Source organism: Gavia stellata, chromosome 8, assembly GCF_030936135.1.
Source record: "Gavia stellata isolate bGavSte3 chromosome 8, bGavSte3.hap2, whole genome shotgun sequence".
Classification (NCBI taxonomy): Eukaryota; Metazoa; Chordata; class Aves; order Gaviiformes; family Gaviidae; genus Gavia; species Gavia stellata.
Genome location: NC_082601.1, coordinates 29,529,872 through 29,551,742, shown reverse-complemented (window position 1 = coordinate 29,551,742; position 21,871 = coordinate 29,529,872). Strand labels below are relative to the sequence as shown.

Here is a 21,871-nt window from a genome sequence, read left to right as displayed (position 1 = left end):
GCAGTATTTCTGTTTTATAGTGTCATTTTAAAAAGCGTCAAGTCATAAAACTCCCATATATATAGACAAGAACCACACACTGGCCCATTTAGGCAAGAAAGAGCCAGGCCATTGCCCCGGAGCTGCTCTGACCTTTTAGGTGGGCAGGTGGCACAGCTTGTGCAGACTGGTCTCCAGAGCAAAGTGAAACCAGGGCCTCAATGAAGGGTAAACCAAGGACGCTAAATGGCTTGGATGAGAGTTTGGTGCTTAAATTTAGAGGGCACGACTATGTCACCTGGAAAGTGCCATTTCCAGCAGTTTCTGATACCTGGAATAGTACTGTGATAGTTAAAGAAAAAGGCCAATTCCATGTGCCATTCTGTTATCCTCAATTCTTAATATTCTTGAGCTAGGACAATCTGGGATCAAGTCTCAGCCTAACGTTGTCTTAAAAATGTCCTTCAGCAGTGGATTAGCCACATGAAGCAGCTCAAAAATTGCTCTTTGGTTCTAAATGCCACATCACAACCTGTGGAAGGTAGGTAAGAACCATCTACCTCAGCTACTCACAACCAAACACCAATCTCTCAATGTTCACCGGTAGGCTTTTATTACATGTTCTGGTATGCAGAGCAGCAGCGGATCTAAAATGAGAATCATTCAGAATCAATGGGCTGGGATTAATCTGTCCTCCTGTCCAGTGCAAGTGATGCCACAGTAATAAACAGATATCTGATAACTTCATACTGTCAGCACAAAATGAAACTATGACCTTGACCTGTGCAACATCATCCAGTAATTTTTTCATAACTTCAACATACCATACTACACAGCTATGATCTAATAAGAATCTAAAAGTAATTAACCGGAATTTTTGAAAACTGAAGCCTTAATCAAATATGTATTCTTATCAGGGTTGCAAGCCAGCAATAAATTGGGACATTTAAAAAACTGGGATCCAATCCAATCCGTGATCTGATCAAGGTTCAATGGTTATAATAAATTGGGAGTATTAAAACTGGGATCACATCCAACACTTTATTTTGTCTAAACCACAGGACCTAGCTGTGCTGCAAAGTCAGGAATACTCAATGAACAGATATACCATGTTGGATTAACCCTTAATAAATAATGATGCACAAGCTCAGGAGTCACAAAAACATGTGGTTTAGCACAGAGCTTAATGGTGAGAAGAGCAATTACCAACATTTTATCAGAGATCAATATGAATTATAAACAGCCATAACAACACTTTTAGACTTGGCAAGTGGGTAACAAAGGCACAAAAGCTACATGGGGTTGGTAACAATGCTTGTGTGTACGAGCGCGCTCTTAAGATGTACTACGCACTCAAAAATTATGCTTTCATTTTTGTAAAACTCTGAGTTTCAACTTTTGATTCAAAACAATTTGGCTTTTCTACCATACTGCCATGCATGCAGCTATTCTTGTTTTCATTTTCATTTCCAGTAACATACAAATTGTCTGTAATTAAATATAATGAAACAAATGCTGACAGAAGTGGAATGGAGTTTCACTCACAAGTATTCTCTCATATGTAAGTGGTCTCTAAATGTTGTTTCTGTAAGATACATTCCCTTCGTACAGGGATCTTGCAGCTGCAAAATTAAACCTCTGTTTGCCAAATATCAAAAACATATGTACTGATTTTTTAACTATGGGAACAGGCAACAAACATCAGAGCTGATAAGACAAGAGAGAAGCTCCCTTCAATCGCTGGAAGGTTTCCGAAAAGTAAAGGAAATTCAGTCTTTAATCTAAAAACTGAAGCCATTTACTCTTACCCAAATTTGAAATTCACTGTAACTTAAGCATTCAGTTCAGACATTCAGAAAGCAAGGGCCAGATGTTCCTTCTGCTTCTCTAACGCTCTACTCAAAAACATCATACGATTAAAAAAAAAGCCCTCACTTAATTGCAATGTGGACTACAAAACCAAGACTGTTTTAACAAATCAACAAACTACTACTACAAACAAGTGCAGAGTTTTTTTTTTTTTTTTTTTTTTTTTTTTTTTTTTTTTTTTTTTTTTTTTTTTTTACACAGAGTGCCTCCTTGTTCACCAACTCATATGCTACTTTTGAAAACCACTCTGTTTTCAACAAGGCGCTTAATTTTGTGAAATTTTATTCTGATGTCAAGGAAATGTTCGACTCTGCTGGAAGAGAAACTTTGGTCTCGGCGCGAATATTCCAGTAAAATAATGCTAAACAAACAGGAAAAAATAGTTTTCTTTCAATTGATAGTCCCTTTATTTGCATTTGAAAGGCAAACAAATTATTATGTGTAAAACTCAAGTGCCTAATATATTTATCTAGTTTGTATTACAATGATTTTTAAACATTGGAAAAATCAAAAAGCATGCCCAAATGAGTGGGAAAAAGATGGAGGAAGGGAGGAAGAGAAATCTTGTTTTGAGGGAAAGAAAAGAGAGAATCTCTTCCAGTATTTAATTATGTAGTGAACATCTTGTTGTTAAAATGATAAATTCTGAGTAATTTACACAGAACACACTAAAAATACAGATTTGACTCAGCTTGATCAAAATAAACCTCAGACATAGCATTTGCTTTTTCCTTTTATGGGCAGATTCCAGACCTTTGGAGCACATGCTTGATTACAGCCAAACTCTTTGAAGCGTGAACAAAATGATGAGTTTATTTCAAATAGGGCCTCAGTCCAACGAACCACTTGACTTGTGTCAGGAAGGACAAACCACCACCTCAGAGAACTATATCACCAGTTAAGTCTGTTCTCATAAACTATCTGTGTAATAACTTCTGACTTTCTCCATTCAAGTTTCAGTGACATTGCATCGCTGTGGCACAAGGAAAGCTAAGGGAGGTAGGGGGAGAAGAAGAAAATAGTGAAATTTAGAGGAGATGCTGACTTCATATTCAATTGGACACAGATAAGGCTATTACTAAACAAGGAACGCCTAACATCCTAAGCTCCCATTAACCAGCTGAAGCCTGCAGAAGTAACAGTCATATAACAAAGTACTGGCTTTGAAAAGAAAGGAGGCCTGGGGCTGAAGTCTGGAACAAATTCCTAGCCTGACAGGGACTTTTTAGGAACCTGGACAAGCAGCTGCACTGCCTCCATGTCAGATTCCCACCCACAGGACGCTTTTTTTTTTCCCTGCCAGATTTTCCTCTCTTCTACCTCAACTGTAGAGCTTAGGGTCAGGCCTAAGCTTTCCTAACAGCAATGAGCACAATGAGACCTTGATCTTGGTGAGGATTGCTAGGGAATACAAGACGTAAAAAAATAATGATGTCAGCATTTCAGTGCAGGATGTGGAGCTGCTTCAGAGAACTGCAGCTACAAGGCAGCACAGAGAGCTGTACTGAAAACCGAGCCTAGGACAATGTGGAATGGAAGTAGAAATTACTAGGCTAGAGAAACGCTAGATTTATTTTCACTTTTTAAGGTTCAAATCTGAAACTTGGTGGCCCATAAAAGGAGTTGCCAGGCAAATCTATGCTGAGGACCAATGTGCAAGGAAGTCCAATCCTTTTGGGAAGCATCTGCACTACAGAGTGAATGCTGTGTACTCTGTCTGCATACGCCTACTAGCTCTAACACATTCTGGATGTGCCAGACTTGTTGCACATGCACTGTACAACTCCTTCTCTGTGCAAGCAGGAAATCCAACCTATTTTGAGCATGATGGACTTACGCTCATGCAGCACACGTACATAAGATCTGATGTTTCCTGTCAGAGCCAGAGTCACTGAGTTTGTACTGCACAGCCAACCCATAATTGTGCAGTGAATACATCTGACATTTCTGCACGTCTGTAACTCTTGTCAAAATTTCTGGAAGAAGGCTGCACCCTTTACAGCAGGCCTATCCCTAGAATTTTGTGGGATATTATTGCACCTATCCAACACCAATCAAAAAACTCTTTGCAAAACTCGGAGAGACAGCTTACTACTGTAAACTGGAAATACACTTCCTACTGAAAAATATTTCTCAGCTGAGATCTTGGAACAGTATTCTGTTTTTTGGAGAGCTGCCAAGCATATATTGCATGCAAAACCAACACCCAAAACCATGCGAGGTCCACAGCTGCTAAGATGCTGAAATGCACTTGATCATTAATCCTGTCACACCCAGCCCAAAAATCAACTACTCTGACCCCTTCCACTAGCATCCAAAATGGACAGCTTGGCCTCTGAAAAAAACTGTCAGATTAAAAATCATAGTATCGGTTAGTATGACAGATCCTGAAATATTTAGGTAGTCAGCATTTAAGAAAACTAAAGTTTAAGCAAAAAACCTGAGTTTAATATTGTAATTATTGGATTGAGGATCTGAACAAGAATTACTTATACAGCTCATCTTGGAAAGGTAAAATTAGGTGCGTGTTTAAGTTAATTCTAAAAAGGTTAAATGTTAGAAAAGCAATTCGTGTTTTGTTCAAGCTGTTAAATACAGGGTTTGTTCACAGGTATCAGGACAAAACATGCTACATTTCTATCAACAGTTCTGTAGACTGTTCTAATTTTAAATCCCTAGTAGTTTTAACATATACCCATTACACTCTCAAGAACACAATTTTGAAAATATGCCTACGTTCTAGTAAGCTTCAGTGAAGCTTGGTTTTATAAATATGAGACCAAGTGTGCAGGATTGCAGCTAGTGAAGTCATAGAAGCAGAAGATCTATGGCGTGGATGTGCCCCAAGGTTTTCTTTGCCAATATGTGCATTAAAATCTTGGACTTGAATTACATTAGAGAATTACTAAATCTTGGGACAAAGCTGTAAAACGTGTCTTTACTGTCTTACTGAGCATCATCACTAGGTGAACAGTCAACAACTAAGCAAGAGAACTGAATTACCTTCAAGTCAGGTAATGTTTCCTTCCACTGATTTTCATCACCTTCCCAAACAGTTCTTACCCACATTATGAGAACTAGCTTCCCTATATAATTTTCCTCTAGGAAAGAAAGTCTCTTCTGTTTTATGATCAACTCAAGAAGGGTTCAATAGTCAGCCTGTAGATAGCCTTATGTGGGCAAACATATAAAGCCATGCTCTTCATTTACAAAGTTGAAGTGCATTACTTATTTTTACAGCATGCGTTGCATTGCTTTGGGGATAATGTAGGGAAAATGTCTTCACTCCTCTTCTGTTTTTTTTTTTTTATATTTTAATTTTAATCCCCCAAACATATAAGCTGTATTACCTGATTAAAAAATAGGGTGATATTTCTATTCTTGCGCATTATAGAGGAAGAATCAAGTAAGTGAGTTAAAAATATCATCTTGGTTCATCCACTTCTCAACACACCTGCTGTTCTCCATTTCAGTCGCAAACTCTTCCAGGTCAAAACTGAAATCATTACTAGAGAAACCAGAATGATGAAGACATTGAGCTGCCAGTTTCTAATGCAGCCTTACCAAGTTACTGTCAATCAGTGACTGTAATTTAAAAAAAAGCATACAACACTAAAGAAATATTAAAAACAATTATCTTGTGTCCAATTGGAACGTTAGACCTCTAGACAGAAGGGTTCATTCCTTGCAGCCTGCCAACATTTTAGTAAATGACACTGGCCCTTTAACAGATGGGATACATGCTTCTTAGCTTGCCAGGATCCTAATAAAAGACACTGGCTTCTTTAAAATGAAGGACACATACCTCTCAAATTGCCAGTATCCAAATTGGGAGTCAGCAGTTTAAAAGAAAGGCACTCATCAATCTGGCAAAATCAAGGACACGGCACAGAAATTTTAAAACAAATGGTACAAAGTTTCTCCTGACATTACTTAACTTAGATGAACTAAATACTTAACACTGGCTAAGCATATCCAGTAGCAGCACTGTAGCAACTGGATACCTTAGTAGCTTTTAAAATGGTAAATATTAGCAGCAGACTTCAAGGGTTGGGGTTTGGATTTCTTTCTTTTCCCCATCAAACCCATTAGCTACCACTTATATGGCTGACCGCGCACCGCACAACTCGAATAAAAGCAGGGTGTCTTTTCCCTGGGCATTGACCAGCACCACAAAGGCTGGCCTGTGTGGAAAGACCCTGCCTGCCCAGAAGGAACCACATCTACTTCCATTCCATCTCCCAGGAGCAGGATGCTCCAGTGAAGGAGAGAGACCTCTGAAAGCTTTCCCCATGCCCTGACAACCCATATTACTACAACTTGGAAAGTTTTAGAGCAACTGCAGACACCTCTTGAGAACCAACAAGTATGGGCTCTGTAACTTTTCTGATAGCAGCCATCAGAGAGAAACAAAGACCTTCTTCAGCATATCATGAAGTACATCTGGATGAGCTGGGAAATTGGAGAGAGAAGTTCGCTGAGCCTTGTCAGCACTTACAAACTGTCCCCAGTTCCTGAAGAGCAGACATGGGGGAAAAGCAGAAAACTATAAATTCTCTTTGTCTGGAAAGATAATGAGGTTGCTAAGATCAGGCATGAAAAAGGACTATTTTATGAACAAGACACAGAACTGGTCTTATTCACATCAGTGGTTCCTTTCATTTCAGTCTCAGAGCCTTACCTTAGAAATACGGCAACTTACAGCTGGCACACACCCAGCTTCTTGCCTTGCCCATCTCACCCACCCCACTGCTTGCAGACCCCTGGCTCTTCAGACTGATTTTAACCATTTGAACCTGCTTCCTTCCCGATGTCTCTTGGCATGCTCAGCATTTGTTGAGCAGATATTTCTGCAACATGTGGCTAAACCAGCAAAAGCTGTGCAGAAAAGTACAGTAAACGCTGTGCAGGAAAGTACAAAAACTACCATTTGATGGCACAGCCAGCTTGAAGCCAAAGCGGTCTGAAGTGCTGGAAAACACAGCAGAGGCTGTCAGGAGAGAAGGGAGGAGATTCTCGCTTTAGAGAAGTAGAGAAAAAAATTATTAAGTCAGCTGGTCTTGGGAATGGGCAGAAGTGAAACAGGTTTTGAAGGAACAGATCTTCACCAGCTTAGCAGAAGTCGCGATCTGAATAGCAGCTACCACAGTGAAGTGCACAGAAACTGCAGGAGACAGACAAGCTCCTGTCATACAGCAGCACTGACTCGGCCAGGAGACGGGCCTAAAGCTCTGCATTGCCTGGACCTGACTGCCAGGGGGCATGGTCTGGGACATCTCCAGCCAGGCTGGCTGTCCCTTCAAGCAACCCCTTGCTTTGAATTTTTTTATCTGATGAACAAAGATGCTGCCACCGTTTACTCACCTTTCACGTTCATCTTTCATTTTCTCTAGCTCCTCCTCTTTAAGTATGCCTTGCTTTAGATTCCCCTTCTGATCTGTTTTCCCGCTTTTATCTTCTTTTTTCTTTCCAAATCTGTTAAAGATATCAAGGAAGGAGTCAGGAAAAAGTAATTACTAGAAGAAAAAACAGTACTTATCTATCATCAACCACAGGAATTTTAGACAATCAAAACACTGAGTTTTTATCTTAGTCATTCATAAATTTCCCACGTTGCAAAATAAATTACCAGTATTAAATGGGCCATATACAACAGGAAGGACTGTTTACAAATTGATGTGGACCCCGTACTTTTGAAAGCTATTGCTTGAAACAAAGCTAAAAAGTCCCACCAAACCCGAAATACAAGGCACTGCAGGGCTGGACCATTAATACAGCACATTTTAAAGTGGCTGAAGGTTTCTTTTACTACAGGACAGCTCTCAAGGTAATCTGCAGTGGCTGTGGTGTCAGCACCCAGACTGGACCACGTGTTCTGCTCTTATCAGTAACTATTGTCTCTCATCCATGTCTGGCCTTAATTTAAGGATTTATTCTTTGTTTAAATGAGGATGCAATTGGAAAGAATAAAATCTTGCTATATTCTGAGAGTACAAAACTAGACAGTTCATAAGAGCTCTTTTTTAAAGTACTTCTGGGTTTTTCTTTCTGCCTAGTAATATACTATCATGTAATATTTATGCTGTGAAAGTCCTCCAGAGACCCCAATCAGTTTGGGGGTCCCGCTGTTCTATACACTGTACAAATATGCATAACATAAGTCTGCTTTACACAGCCTATAAAAGGTGACTGAACTGGGGAGCTACATTTCATTTCTGATGGAGCTAGACAGAATACTGGGGTCAAGTATGTCAAATATGCTCATGAATTATTGGCCAAAAAGTATAAACAGCTCCCCTCCTCTTCCCCAATTTGAAATTCTCAGTTCCACAAGTAAGTACATGATCAATCTCTGTCTCCCCATGCAAATTAGTGTGTCCTTGCACGCATGACAACAATGTAAAGAAAAGTAATGATTTCTTCATTAAATATACCATATTACAAACTAATTACTCTGACTCAAAACTGCAAACTCTTCTGTGAAAGTCTGCAGCATTGCTTCAGAGATCTTTCTTTTACCCTTTTTATTTTTCACGTCAGCCCAAACTGCCGCAAGTGGAATAGCTGAACTACTGTGCATATACTTAAGCTGTAAATCATTGACTTCAGGTTTCTCCTCTGACCAAAGCAGAAATCTTGCAAATACGCTGTCAGGCTCATAAGTTAGTGATCCAAATTTTTTGTGAACTTCATCAATAATTCTGAGCTTGCAGTCAAATGAAGTTCTTAGGGACTCTGCAGCAAGTCTTCCAGACAATAAGAAGTTGGTTAGAAAGAGAATGATGGGCATGAGAGACAGACGTGTAGTGTGTGGCGCTAATGAAGAGAAGGGCAAATACTACAGGTAATAACATGAGATGCTTTATCATGGCTCTGCCATGGACTGTGCTGGGGAGTAGGGAGAGTCATATCTCAGCGCATGGTTTTATCTTCCTTTTTCTTACATGTGGCAATAGATGGTGTCTTACATTCTTTGAGGAATGCTTTGATCAAAATACACATACACCTCATCTACAAACAATCTTCAAGTCTTCTTTTACGGTCCCTACTCATTTTAGTGCTTCCAGAAAGACAGCAGATACTTTCCATGCTTTTGCTTTTCCTCAGTATAGAGCAGCACACTGATTCCACTGCTGCTTTCTGAGTTCTAGCAGTCCCAAGAGACTGTGGAGCCACAAACCCCATCAGAGAGTGGTGGTGTCAGTGAAGGCAGCAGTCAGGTAACATAAGAGAATGACAGAGGTTGTACATACAGAGTGAGAAAATACAAAGTGAGAAGGGCTTACAAAATATGAGACAACCCAGGTGAAAAACAAAAGCTAGATGAAACTCTGCATATATTGCTCTCTACAGAGATGTCAGGCAGCTAAACAATAAATCACTTGGGGATGAGCACGAGCAGCCTGCACCTGAAATACCCCTGCTTTCTAACACCTGCACATGCTGGGAAAGTCTCATGGCAGTTTTCTCAAGAGAGGCTGTATTAGCACTTGCATCTTGGTCATAATCTAACTCTGGTACTTTGTTTATATTCAGGCTGCATGCTTTTCTCCCACAGTTTCAATTATGGGTTTGTGGAGTCTCATATTCGACTATAGTATGTATTGATTTTGAAAACATTATTCTTGGGCATTTTGTATTGCTGCAGGGAGTTGAAGCTGGATATGTTGCATACTCGAGAGAAATGTAAAAAAAAAAAATACTCTTTAACATACGTCCCTTTCAAGTCTAGGTATTATTTATCGCTTACTGGGGAAATACATTTTAAATAAAACAAAGTGACAATTTTGATTGTAGTAACTGCCAACATGACAACTCTCAGCAAAAATAATGTTGTTTGCTGGTAGAGCTGCTCTTGCCATAAAACTGGCAAGTTCCAGTGTAATTATAAATTGGGAATAGTGAGTTGGTCTTGGGGACAATAACTTTTGGGGTTTTGCTGTTTTTGGCTTCAGATGGGATATGTGCAGGCTTACAATTTTTACCTGTTACACTAAGTATACAGCATATAGCTCAAGACTAGGGAAATGTTCAGAATTTTGGCCTCTTTTGCACATTGCTACACCATAAAAATCCATTCTCTTTTATTATTATTGTAATATGTTTTTCAGCTCAGCAAAAATCTTGCACAAGCATTAAAAATAAAAGCAGCAAAAACTTAACACTGTTAAGAAAAGCAATATAGAATAGAAGCATTAAACCACGAAAACCCCAGTATCATCTACTGCCTGACTTTATACACCCTGTCCTAAAATTTATGGTCTGCTCACTGACGTGTTCTAATTGCCATGGGCTTCTGATGGTAAAATTAACTTGCACCCATTGTAACTTAGCATGCGTTTGTGCACTACAGGCTTAATGGCTCTCTACTGCTTATACGAACAACAAAAAAAAAAAAAAAAAGGAAAGAAGTAAGAGTACTTGATGCCCAGTTGGGTTTGATCATGTTCTCACTGATATCAGTGTGATGCCCTCCACTGATTTCAGCAAGGACAGGATAAAATCTATTGTCAAAATTATACTATGGAATTAATCAAATCCATATTGAAAGTCTATGAAAACTGAATGGCTTATGTTTTTAAGTTTCCAATTCTCCAGGCAACAAATAATTGGATTGTGGTAAAATCTGCCTTTCATATTAATAGTATTGTCAGAAGAATAAAAACATTAAAGAAAAAAAAAGTATGGCAAACAAATTTTTAAAAGGTTTGTTTTGCTATACATACTGTGCACAGCAAAATTATCTTCAACTTAATATCTGACGGAATTGTTACTCTGAAAAACCTTATGTAGCAAATGGAGAAATATAACTAGAAGTCCTGAAAACAAATGGATCAGCTGTATCCTCTCATTCTATACCCATCTATAATCAATGTATGGCAAATGAAGCCACTTGTAATCATAATGACAGTAAGGAAATAAATCTGTATCTTCCCAGGTTGAGTGACTGCCCCAGTTCTCTGATTATCCACTGTAAATGCCTGGGAAGTACTGTTAAAGAAGTTAAAGTCCTAATAACCTTAGTATACTTTTCAGTTGAAAAAATTAATATTCCAACTACTCAGAGCACAGTCCTCCTGTAAACAAAAGCATAAAGGGATTTTCTTCATATGATCAGACATCTGAGTGCTTCACCCTTACAGGAAAAGCCCATACGCAACAGTTGCAAACATGCTGCGCAAGAGTGAGGAACTATCCTATTTCTATTAATTTCAAAGGTTGCCCTGCAAAAAAATGAAAATTTTTTTTCCCTTAGAAGCATTAAATGAATGAAGTCTCTGAATACCAAATGTGTGTCGTCTTCTTGCAGTATTTATTACCATTCTATCGGCTATAACATTAAAGCATAAGTATGCTTCTTTTCAAGGCTTCCAAGGGATAAAAATTAAAACAAACCTTCTATAGGCCTGCGCTGTTATACTTGGGATAAATGTCTTACATGCAAGACCTAAAGCTGTGGTCATGGCAACACTTCAGTTCCGTGTGGAGCCGTGAGCTTCCAGATCTCAGACTTGTTGATATTTGCTTCAAGGATTAAAAAGCAGGCAGGTCTATAAAGTCGCAGACTTCTAAGCAGGAGAAACATCTGGTGGGTGGAACCCTAAGCAGCTTGCTGACTAAATTCAGCAATTTGGATTTCTTAGTTAATTCAGTTGCCCTAGATCAGTAGGTGTCACTGCAGCTAACAGGGTACATAATGGAATTGTAAACATCTGCAGGGAAATAATTCAAGAGTGTCTATGACACAGTCAAGCAAGATACAAAGCCTAACAATGTCATAAAATCTTGACATCTCCAGAAATGATCTATAAAAAACCAGAATGATTTGTAAAGTACATATAACAAAAGCGCTGGCTCCTAGTCATTTCACAGTAAATGGGGAAAAATGCCGAGATTATTAAAGCAGCTCCCTTATGAAAGACTAGAAATAACCCTTAAAATTAAATTTAAATGGGAGTAAGAATGAATGAGTGAGCAAGAAAGATAAAGATACTAATAAGGTATGATTTTCAGGTCCACACAGGGACTATAAAAAGCTTATTAACTGCCACTACTGCGTGTGTTTTAAGTTATTTTATCACTCAGCTTTACAGCAGAAGAAATACTCTAGAAGCAGTGCTGTGCTTTGATTAATCACTTTCATACATACACTTTTACAGAGTATTAAACATTGCCGTAAAGATCCTTAGTGAGTCAGACTTGTTGGTGATTACAGGCCAGGCTCATTTTACATTTATGTTAATAGCAGCATTAATGAAATACATCTTTTACATTTTTAGTGGCTCTCTAAATACCTAAAAGGTTTGTTATTAAATGTTTACTTATTGGGCTGAAGTATGCTATCGAGTATCATACCAGTGGGACCACGAGCTTTGCAACAGCCGAAAAAACTACAGAAAGAAGAGAACATGTTTTGGTAAAACATGCTTCAACATTTTGCGAACAGAGCATACACAGCAATGGCTGGGCAACACTGTTCAAATTTTCACCAATATCCAAGAAGATGAAAGTATCTCCATGACAAGAGTTAAACTTCTCGTAAAAGGGCAGCTCTGCGCGGGGGCCTGCGAGCCAGGAGGGGTGAGCATCTCTTTTCCTTGCCTCACTGCCAGCCCACTGTTCCCAGTGAGTGAATCCCATTCCCTCCATAGAGGATTTAGCCCCAGTGACATCGAGATGCCCCAGTGTGCGAGACCTATTGCAGCAGGCCCTCCTCACGACAAAGTCTTGCCCAGGAGCAGGTTTTGACCCAGCCTCCCTGCTTTGGCAGGGTGAGAGAAAAGCCCTGATAAGACGATGAACACAGGAGAGGGCCATTTCAGCCCCTTCTGCTCCCTGCTCCCGGGTGGGTAGTGCCTCCAACTCTGGGGAAAGGGAGAGGAAAGGGTAAAATGGGAACATTGCCGCTGGGCTGGGCAGTGCCATGTACACCACCAATACTGTTCACTAAGTTGGAAAGAGATTTGGAAAAGAAAAAAAATCCACTTTCAACTAGATTTGGTGAGGTCTGTTTGCAGGAAAGAGTTACCCAGCTCGCCTGGTGCCTCCCTGCTCTCCCACCCGCTGGGGCAGCACCAAGCGAGAGGCAGGCGGCAAGAGGTTCCGCAGTGAACAACAGGGCAGCTTAGGCAATCAAAAACGTCTCCCACGAAAAGGGAAAAATGACCTAACCTCTGATTTATTGTATCAATGCAGGCACACAACAATTTGTTAAAATGTCCTGTGCTACAATTATTATTTGTATTTTGCAAATGTAGCTAAACTCATTGAATGTGAGTATTCTTATATTTAGCCATCTTCAAATTACTTTGGGAGATAATCCACATTTTTCTAATGCTGTGATCAGAGTTAAATTGGTTACGGTCAGCAGAAAAAGAGAAGGTTATGTAGAAAATGCAAATATAAAGAAATCCACATCATTAACACCAACATATGTTGCTTCTGTTATGTCAACATTAAGTGAACAAGTGTCTTTTTTGTAATTTTTTTTTTTTTCATTTACTGTATCAGGCTGCTGGAGCTAGACTAAAGCAACTGAGCTTCCAGATCCAGTCTAATGGGAGTACAACTTCTTTTTCACAACTCTGATTAAACACAACCTCCCCCCACCCGTTTATTTCTTTGATGCCCAAATTAGCATCTTTTCTGCAGCATGCTGAATTAATTAGTACAGTGACAAAGAATTAGTCCAGATAGGATCAAAGCTGAAACCATATTTATCCGGAATTTGAAATTAAGAGCAGAGAGTATTAACCCTCAGCACTTCAAGGAGCTTTCCACGTGGCATACTTAGTAAGCCTTCCAGGAGTTCATTCAAAATAAATCAACAGTGCCATTTTTGTCCCCGCTGAAGTTCTGCTAAAAGGAAAATAAATTTGCCATGAAGCCTGCTACAGTGGGGAACTGCCTTTAATGTGTACCCTGTACATGCTACTCATTATATAACTTGCAGGCATCAGTAGAACAAAGCAAACAAACCTGAGAAAAGACAGTTAATCACATTTGTAGTAATGCTTGGATCATCACATTGCTCACAGACTTAAGTAAGGGCTTATAAAAGAATTCCCAACACCAAATCTGAGAAGCTGCTTGTTGTAACACCTCACAGGTAAATAATCTATAATCTTCAACAGAGAGGGTCACACGCAGAAACAAAATGTCAAACAGAAGCCCTAAATTGCACAGTGGGGTTTACTCTGAGAGTATCAATCATGTGGACAGCAATAAAACAAAATCTTCATTGCTGGTATCACTGTCTCAGATATTATCTGTGTTTTAGTATCAGATAAAAGACTGGAGGCTGTTTGCCATGTGAAATGCAAGAGGTTGCTCTTCTGCCTAGAAATTGCAGAACAAAGACAATCTAAATAATCACCCCAAAATCTTTTCATCCATCATCTTCCCTAAGCCTTTGAGCTTATTTTTTAAATGTGGAACTTGCTCTTAATTTAGATAGAAGTGAGTTACTGTAACTCATTCTGGTAATCAGGTATTACGAAATCCTTACCAGTGGGACAGTTCTGTCCATCTGTACCATATATCAAATCTTACTTCTGCACCATATGAAATGACGAAAGACAAAAACCAAGGAACATGATGGCACCCTAAGACTTGGGCATGAAAGCATGCTGAGGTAGTCTGAATGCTGGAGATAGTGTTTATGAAGAGGGGTCACACCACTATTATTATCTGACCAGGAAAATCGTGATGTTGAATGGGAGCTATGCATCTGTTTCCATGAAATGATGCTTCAGTCATGTGATGACCGTGTTGCTGGTCTTTTTGGTCACCAGTACGAGAATTCTGCATCCCACATCACATACACCAAGAAAGAAAAAAGTACAGTACTAGAGCACAGCTGTGATTTACTGCTTGATCAGAAGAAGGAAAAAATTCATTTATAGTCTGGCCAATGCAACAAGCCCTGCCTGTTTGTCCACCAGACTGCGGAATTACCCTCCACCCAAGTAAGGAATTATTCCCGTATATTCTGATTTTTTCCCTACTTTCATACAGCATCAGCCATTTTCCCCTCTTGGTTCCACCCTACAGGCAAGTAACTTCTTCTGAAGTGAATACTAATTCTGTTCCACACAGTGCACAGAAACATAGCTATGCCTACTCTGTATAGAGTCTGCCAATGCCAACCTGCCAACCCCAGGGGACTGTGATAATCACACCCATGTTTTGCGCATGATAACTCCATACTCAAAGCAAAGGAAAAGGACCGGAGTATTAAGCCCTTGACGCTGCTTTCTTAATTCCCATTTCATAGTCACCCATTCTCTCATCTCTCCACTAAAAGAAAAGAAAGAGAGAAGCAGGCAGTTAGGCTAGCTACTAATTTTTCCAGGAATTTTGTTATTCTCTGTCATGCAGGAAAAAGATAAATGCAGTTTCTGACTGAACCTATTCCTCTGAGGTTCAGTCAGTAAGACAAAGTAGGAGATGGAGACTCCCTGTGCAGTCTGCGGATGTTGCCAGCTGCCCCTCCAGAACTACTTGCTGACTTTGTGGTTTTCTCAGATGTGGGTTTGGAAATGCTGCAGTCAAGTGAGAGCCAGCGTGCCTCGGTGTCCCACCAGCACCTCCAGCCCTCTGCAGGTAACTGAGAGCCACTTGAAGGTGGGACAGGGAAAAGACCAACCGAAGAGAGTTAAGAGCGAGCTCTTTGGGTGCCAGACTTGACAAGAACAGGCTGCTGAGTTTTTCTTTTCTGTTCCATGCTTTCTCCTCATCTGTTGTGTGTCTCTTTCCCCTACTACTAGCCACACCATCCCAGAATTCACTAAAGTTATCACTACGTATGTATGTATAGTAGATGTATGTATTATGCATGTTTATAAGGGGAAGGACTTTTCACTTTTCTCATATCATAACTTTCATGGTATTTGGTGCTTTTCTTAGCATTTCAGCTACTGAGGCACTATATGAGAATATCCACTCGCACTACAAAGCTTTTTGCTCAGCCCTCTTGGCTATAGAAAAACAACGTGCAACTGTGACGTTATCAGAACTGCAGATACAAAACTCATGGGGCAAATTAAATACGTGACATTTGCAATACAAAACTGAAAACCTACTACATTTGCAATCAGAGCCATGATACTTCAAGGCGTCAGATTTGCTAATCATCTCACCACTGCAGCACTCACCTTCTCAACCAAACCACATGCCTTCCTCCTCTTACGTGCCACAGTGGGGACTTGTGGGGCTTATCTGACTATCATGAAGTGAAACCACTCATTGCAGATCCCAACGAGATCTCCAGGAAAAACACGGCCCTTGAAAAATAGCAGGAATACAGAGGACTCCCCTGTGTTTCGATTGAGACAACACCCCAGCCTTCACGAAAGCTCCATTCTCTGTGGGAATGTAGTGACTCTCTAACAATCAATTAATGTTAAGTATATATCATCATATCCATTCTACAAATGAAGAAACTGAGGCACAAAGGGTAAAAATTACCTTCCCAGTTTAAAAGGTCCTATTCTTTCTCTACTGATCACCTCAGAGCTATAATTACATTATCACTGCATATCTACCTGCTTCATTTTCCAACCAGTTTGCTATGATGCTTTTTCCCATCGACTCTTTCCCTCCCATCTCCTTTAAGTTCTCTCCTCATTCATCTCCTTCTCTCCTAACACACTCACTCTTCCCCCTCCTTGCTCCCCCATCCTTTCATATGCTCTACTGCTGCACTGCTACAGAAATACCTCTTCCTGGAGATTTCTGCTGGAGACTGCACGAAAGAAGAGTGTCTTGGGAACAATGCGCAGCAATATGCGGTAGAGACATGCAGAGATCTCTACAGTAGCTGAGCTACCAAAAATGGTCTCAACTCTTTCTCAGCAGGATGCATTAGCCTGTATTTGAGCTCTGCACTGCTCACAGTGCTTGAGAAACTCTGAACTAAGGAACAGTACACAGCGAAGAGACTCTTTCGAAGGGAGACTTATAAGAGGGAGGGAGGTGGTTCTTGAACAGGAAAGGGAGGTTGTAAAGGCAAAGGGAAAACCTAAGATGACTTGTTTTTAGGTTCCACAATGAACTTCTAAGGTTGAAGCACCACAAATTCCACCTCTGCGCCTCTACTATAGCTGACATTTTTGCAAAGCAGTAACATTCAAAACAATGCAAAAATAAAAGTGGAGTTACGTATACTGTATTTTGAAAGATGTGTTTTGGCATAATAAATAATAGATGGTTTTGCATTTTAAAACTTTCAAAATCAGTCCTTCTGATAAATAACACCTTCCCTCCCTGGCCTTGGCTATTGTACATTACTAATTAGACATAGTAGTTTGTGGTTAACGTCCTTCCCTACATATTTATTAATAGCTTATATATTCTCTTCAGTAGAATTGTGCTAATGGTAAGGTCTGCTGGAGGCCAATTGCATGAAGCCACTGGGAGGGAAATTTGTCTGCCTGTCAAAACAGTGGCTATCAATTAGAACTGTAAATGTGATTCCTTTAAGTGTCTTGGAGGGTAGCAGAGATTTCCAGTGATGGATTAGGGGGCTGAATCACTTTCATACTGTACTAAAGGAAGCTTTCAGGCAAACAGCTGTCCACATGAAACAAATTCACCACTATTTTTGAGCAAGTCTAGAAGAACCAGTCTGACCTGGCAAAAATCCCTCTGCTATTTTCCCAGAAATCCCAGCTTTAGAGCATTTTATGTAGCATACTGGCAAAACTGATACTAGATTATTCTGTGGTTTTCTTAGAAAACTTGGCCTAGGATAGCTATAGCAACTGGAAATAAACAGTGCAGTTGCTGAAAGACATGGTGCATCAAAAAAGAACCAGTGAAACAATGCAATTCTGCCATTCACGGATTCGGGATGCAGCCCTGGCACATACAGATAGCAATTTCCCCTCGATACAAGCACCCAGCTCTCATTAGCATCAGTAAGAGTTGTGTGGACATACTGATGGGAATATGTTCCCCCGTATTTTGCAGGAAATAAACAGCACTCACTCACTTGGGGACTGAAGGAGGCACTGTCTGTCACTCTCGGGCAGCCTCTCTGCCAGTTAATTAAGCAAAAACCTCTACTACAAATCTCAAGAGGAAGCTCTTCCCTGTTCTCCTCGGTACAGCAAAACTGACACGAAGCAACATGTCAGGAGCAGGAGCTGGAAAGTGGTGATGTTCAGGGAAGATGAACTTCAGCCTGCCTTTGCCAAGATCTTTTGCCACTAGGTTTTTATGGATTTTTGAAAAGAGTTATTAGAAATCAAATTGATTAGTTATAGCTGAGTTTAAGCTTTAAGAACGATGTAAGAAAGTATTTTCAACTCTCATACATTGTGGCTTTTGGTTACTGGTTATTTTCAGCAGAGGTAATCCTAGATGGCATGTATAAAAAAAAAAAGTCAGCAAGACTGCTAACCCTCCAGGACTCTGCTGCTAATTTCGTGCCAAGAGAGTGACTAACCAACACAGGAAAAAGCAAAGGACTCCACCATACTCACAAAATGTGGCTCTGGCAGCTGAAGGACAAGGGTTCAGGGTGGCAAAGGTTTCATCCAGTTGCTACACAATAGACTCTCTATCAGGCTGGGAAACTACACTGAATGTATTAAAAACCTTTATTAAAAACCTTTCCCCAGTGCCACTTTATAAATAAAGAATAAATATCAGAACTAAGTGACTGAAATTTTTAGTCAATTACATGAACAGTTCTGTCATATCTGCTTTCAATAGTATTGCTCATGAACTATGCGCCAGAAACTTTCTTTATAAGGTTTCAGTGAAGACCTGGCAATCACTTCTGTTTCTTGAATCTTAAAAGCAGTAATTCTGGAGCAATCAGATAGAGAAATACATTTTACTGGATAAGGTCAGAGAAAATTACCAGAATAGTGCTTAAAACCATGAAGTACTTTTATTTTTCTGGCTATTACAACCACGTAGCTTGAAGTTGCACAAACAACATAAACAGCCCAGATTCTCAAAACTTTTTCCTCCTTGCATATTTCTTGCCTTTCACACATTGACTCCCTACCACAGATGTTTACACACTATTTTTAGAAAAATTATTTGTTATTGGGTTTATATTGCCAGCCTGTTAATTTTTGTGCGACAATCTAGGGAAAAACCTCTCTGCTTTCTTGTTCAGATACAGCGATGCTTTGTTCACCACACAAAGGCTTTGACTTCTTTTCTCCCTACCCCCACAGCTCCATGTCCTAAGGTTATATTCACTCTTTCAATTATTTGCAATACTAAACCACTGGTGCTAATTTTACTTAGTGACCAAAGTGACCACTTAGTGAGCACAGATCCCCTACAAATCCTGCACGTTATCATCTCAGCATAAAAATGTTAGTCTGAAAAAGAACTTAATTATGAGGGTGATAAAACAAATGTTAAAGTCAAAGCCCATAGCAGCATAGAAGGCTGAAGAACACAGATGAAGTCTGTCACTCATTTAATTAAAACTTCTGCCACAGGAGATGCCAGGAGAAAACAGTATCACTGCATGAATAAAAACTAAATGGTGTTGATAAAACACTACTCTAGGGCGTGTAGTCAGTCAATGAACTTAACTTTTTTTTTTGATTCCAAACTATGCCTGATTCAACCACAATTTCTCCTGAATGTATTAGTTATTAGCTGTTGTCCATCAAATGATTTTTAGGGAAAATCTCTCACTTACAGGTTACCCATGAATTAAACACAATCAGTATTCATTAATTTCTTCATTAACTGCAACTGATCACACGTATTGTTTCTACTTCTTAACTTAATAGCTCATTGTTTAAAAACTACCTTCACAAGCAGAGGGGAGGAGAAGCCACTCTGCACTTCTTGAACAAACATGTTTTGGCCACAGGCCCAAAAATTTACTGCATTAAAAACCCCCACAACTGTATGAACACAACTTTCACCACACGAGTGCTCACAGTTGATGAATTACATTTAGCTGAAAGTATTTAATCTGTAAAACAAACTAGAGACCTGACTGTGAAACAACTTAAGCATCTGGATTACCATTTCTTCAGCTGTATCCTTGGTCTTCTATCACAGGAAAGAGTGAAAAGAGTGCCTAATTTATCAGCTATATACCACTCATTATTCGATGTCTCTACACCACTACTTCTTTTGAATTATTAGATACAACATTTAAAACAGATTTTTTTCTCATTATAATTGACTTGTGTATGTACTCTTATATTATTGTTCTGCATCTAGACAACTGCACCAAAGATGTACAGAATTTTAGACGAAGCTGCATTATTGATTTATAGTGCTACGATGCTGTTATTTTGTCATTGTCTTGTAACTAAAAAGCCCAGTTGCCTGGCCTTAATTTTGTTTTTCTTCTCATGTGGGGAAATGAAACCCTTTTACTCCTTTCCCTCCAGTCATACAATTTCCTGCATCTTCTGTCTCACTTGTACAGAGCTGTTCACTTGTACCACTGTATCTTTTCCAGCTGCTGCTGAATAGGCAAGTATCACTACAAATATAGTCCCGTTATCCTTGGAAAGAAGCAACAGCATATAGGAATGTCAAGCAGAAATCATGGTCAAATCCAAGGTCCTGAATTTCAATAACTGGAAAGCTGTACACCTGGAAAAAACATTCCCTCAAGTCCACTTACAATAGCTGGAATTAACAACTGCATCTTTTGTGCTGTTAGACATACTTCCTCTAGCAATTAGCTGGCATAGTCTCTAAATAAGTGGGGTAGTAAAAGCCAATTAATGCTTCAGCGCTGCTATTGGAAATCTTTAACAAAAACCGCTAGTATTTAACAGATTGGTTGACATTTGGTTCCAAAGAGGGGACTTCCATGTTATGCAGAGGACAGTGAGAATTTTGTGTTATATAATGTGGCTAGTACTGTTTGAAACTGAAATGAACAGGGAAAGGTAAAGAAATGGAGGTACCTACAGGTTCTCATCTTGCGCAAGAAATAGCCAGAAGGTGGAATGGAGAGTCTGAGAAGCAAAATACCTGGACAAGGGAAGAAGGTAAACAATAGATTTAACTGCACTAAGGTGCAAAATACTTGCTTTTTCTTGATTTGAACACAAAAGAACTCGGATGCGGTATATAAGCTTAAGCAAAAAACAACAAGGAAAATACACATGTGGGATGAACAAACATCAAATATCTGTGTGACTTCTGTTGTGGAGGAAGATCCCTGGGGAAGAGAAAACACTAGTATCGAGATAGATGCCCAATATCACTAATGTTTGTGCATTAAATATCTTGACCTGCAAGTTAATTTTATTTCTGTTAACTACACTTTTTAAAAACATATTTAGTGGGCACCACATTCCAATTTATCTTATCAGCCCAACTAGTCAAAAACATATATGCACAGAGGCCTGAACAATATCCCACCTGGGAAATCCCTTCTCCTCTTTCCAGTACTCTCCTGAATTTGAGCATGACCTAACAGACGGAGAATAGGCTTTCCACGTCCTTGTGGTTTCAATCACAGCACGTGCTAAGAAATGTTCATTTCCCTGAGGCAGGGCCAAAGGAGAAAGGTTTATTTCATTCTAGCCCATCTTTTTAATTCCCCCAGTAGATGCAGTGTTTACTATTTTACAGAGCAGCTGCTCAGAACAAATGCAAACACTGTTTTTCCTGTTGGTATTCAAGTTATTGCACCAGAGAAACTCCATGTCTCCTTTCAGCAAAAGAAGGTACTTCTCAGATGCATTCTTTTCCAAATTATCAAACACAGAGAGAAAACTAGTTGAAAATAATCTCAATGCAACTTTATCAAGTCACAGAAGAGAAAACTCCTTCTAAAAGGAAAACCATTAAGATAAATGAGGAAAGGCCTCTCTTATCATCATTAAATAGTAACTTAAGCAAAGGATTAAACTTAGCCAGATCACTTATGCTATTAATGACCTAATTTTTTTGAACCAATCTTTATCATATCCCTTGATGTTCCAGAAATAAAGTAAGCTCTTAGACCCCTTCTCTCCTGAATTACAACCCTTTCTGAGAAACTGGTGTGTTCCTCCTTTTCTGAACCTTA

The 21,871-nt window shown here is 39.5% G+C and overlaps 1 protein-coding gene across 1 annotated transcript in view; it reads right to left on the bottom strand.

The window, feature by feature from the left end:
• Positions 1-21,871, bottom strand: part of PARD3B (par-3 family cell polarity regulator beta) — a 427,904-nt gene that overhangs the window by 94,142 nt on the left and 311,891 nt on the right. The window contains exon 19 of the mRNA XM_059820147.1: positions 7,213-7,323. Within this exon, the coding sequence (XP_059676130.1) occupies positions 7,213-7,323 (111 nt within the window). The remainder of the gene's footprint in view (positions 1-7,212; positions 7,324-21,871) is intronic.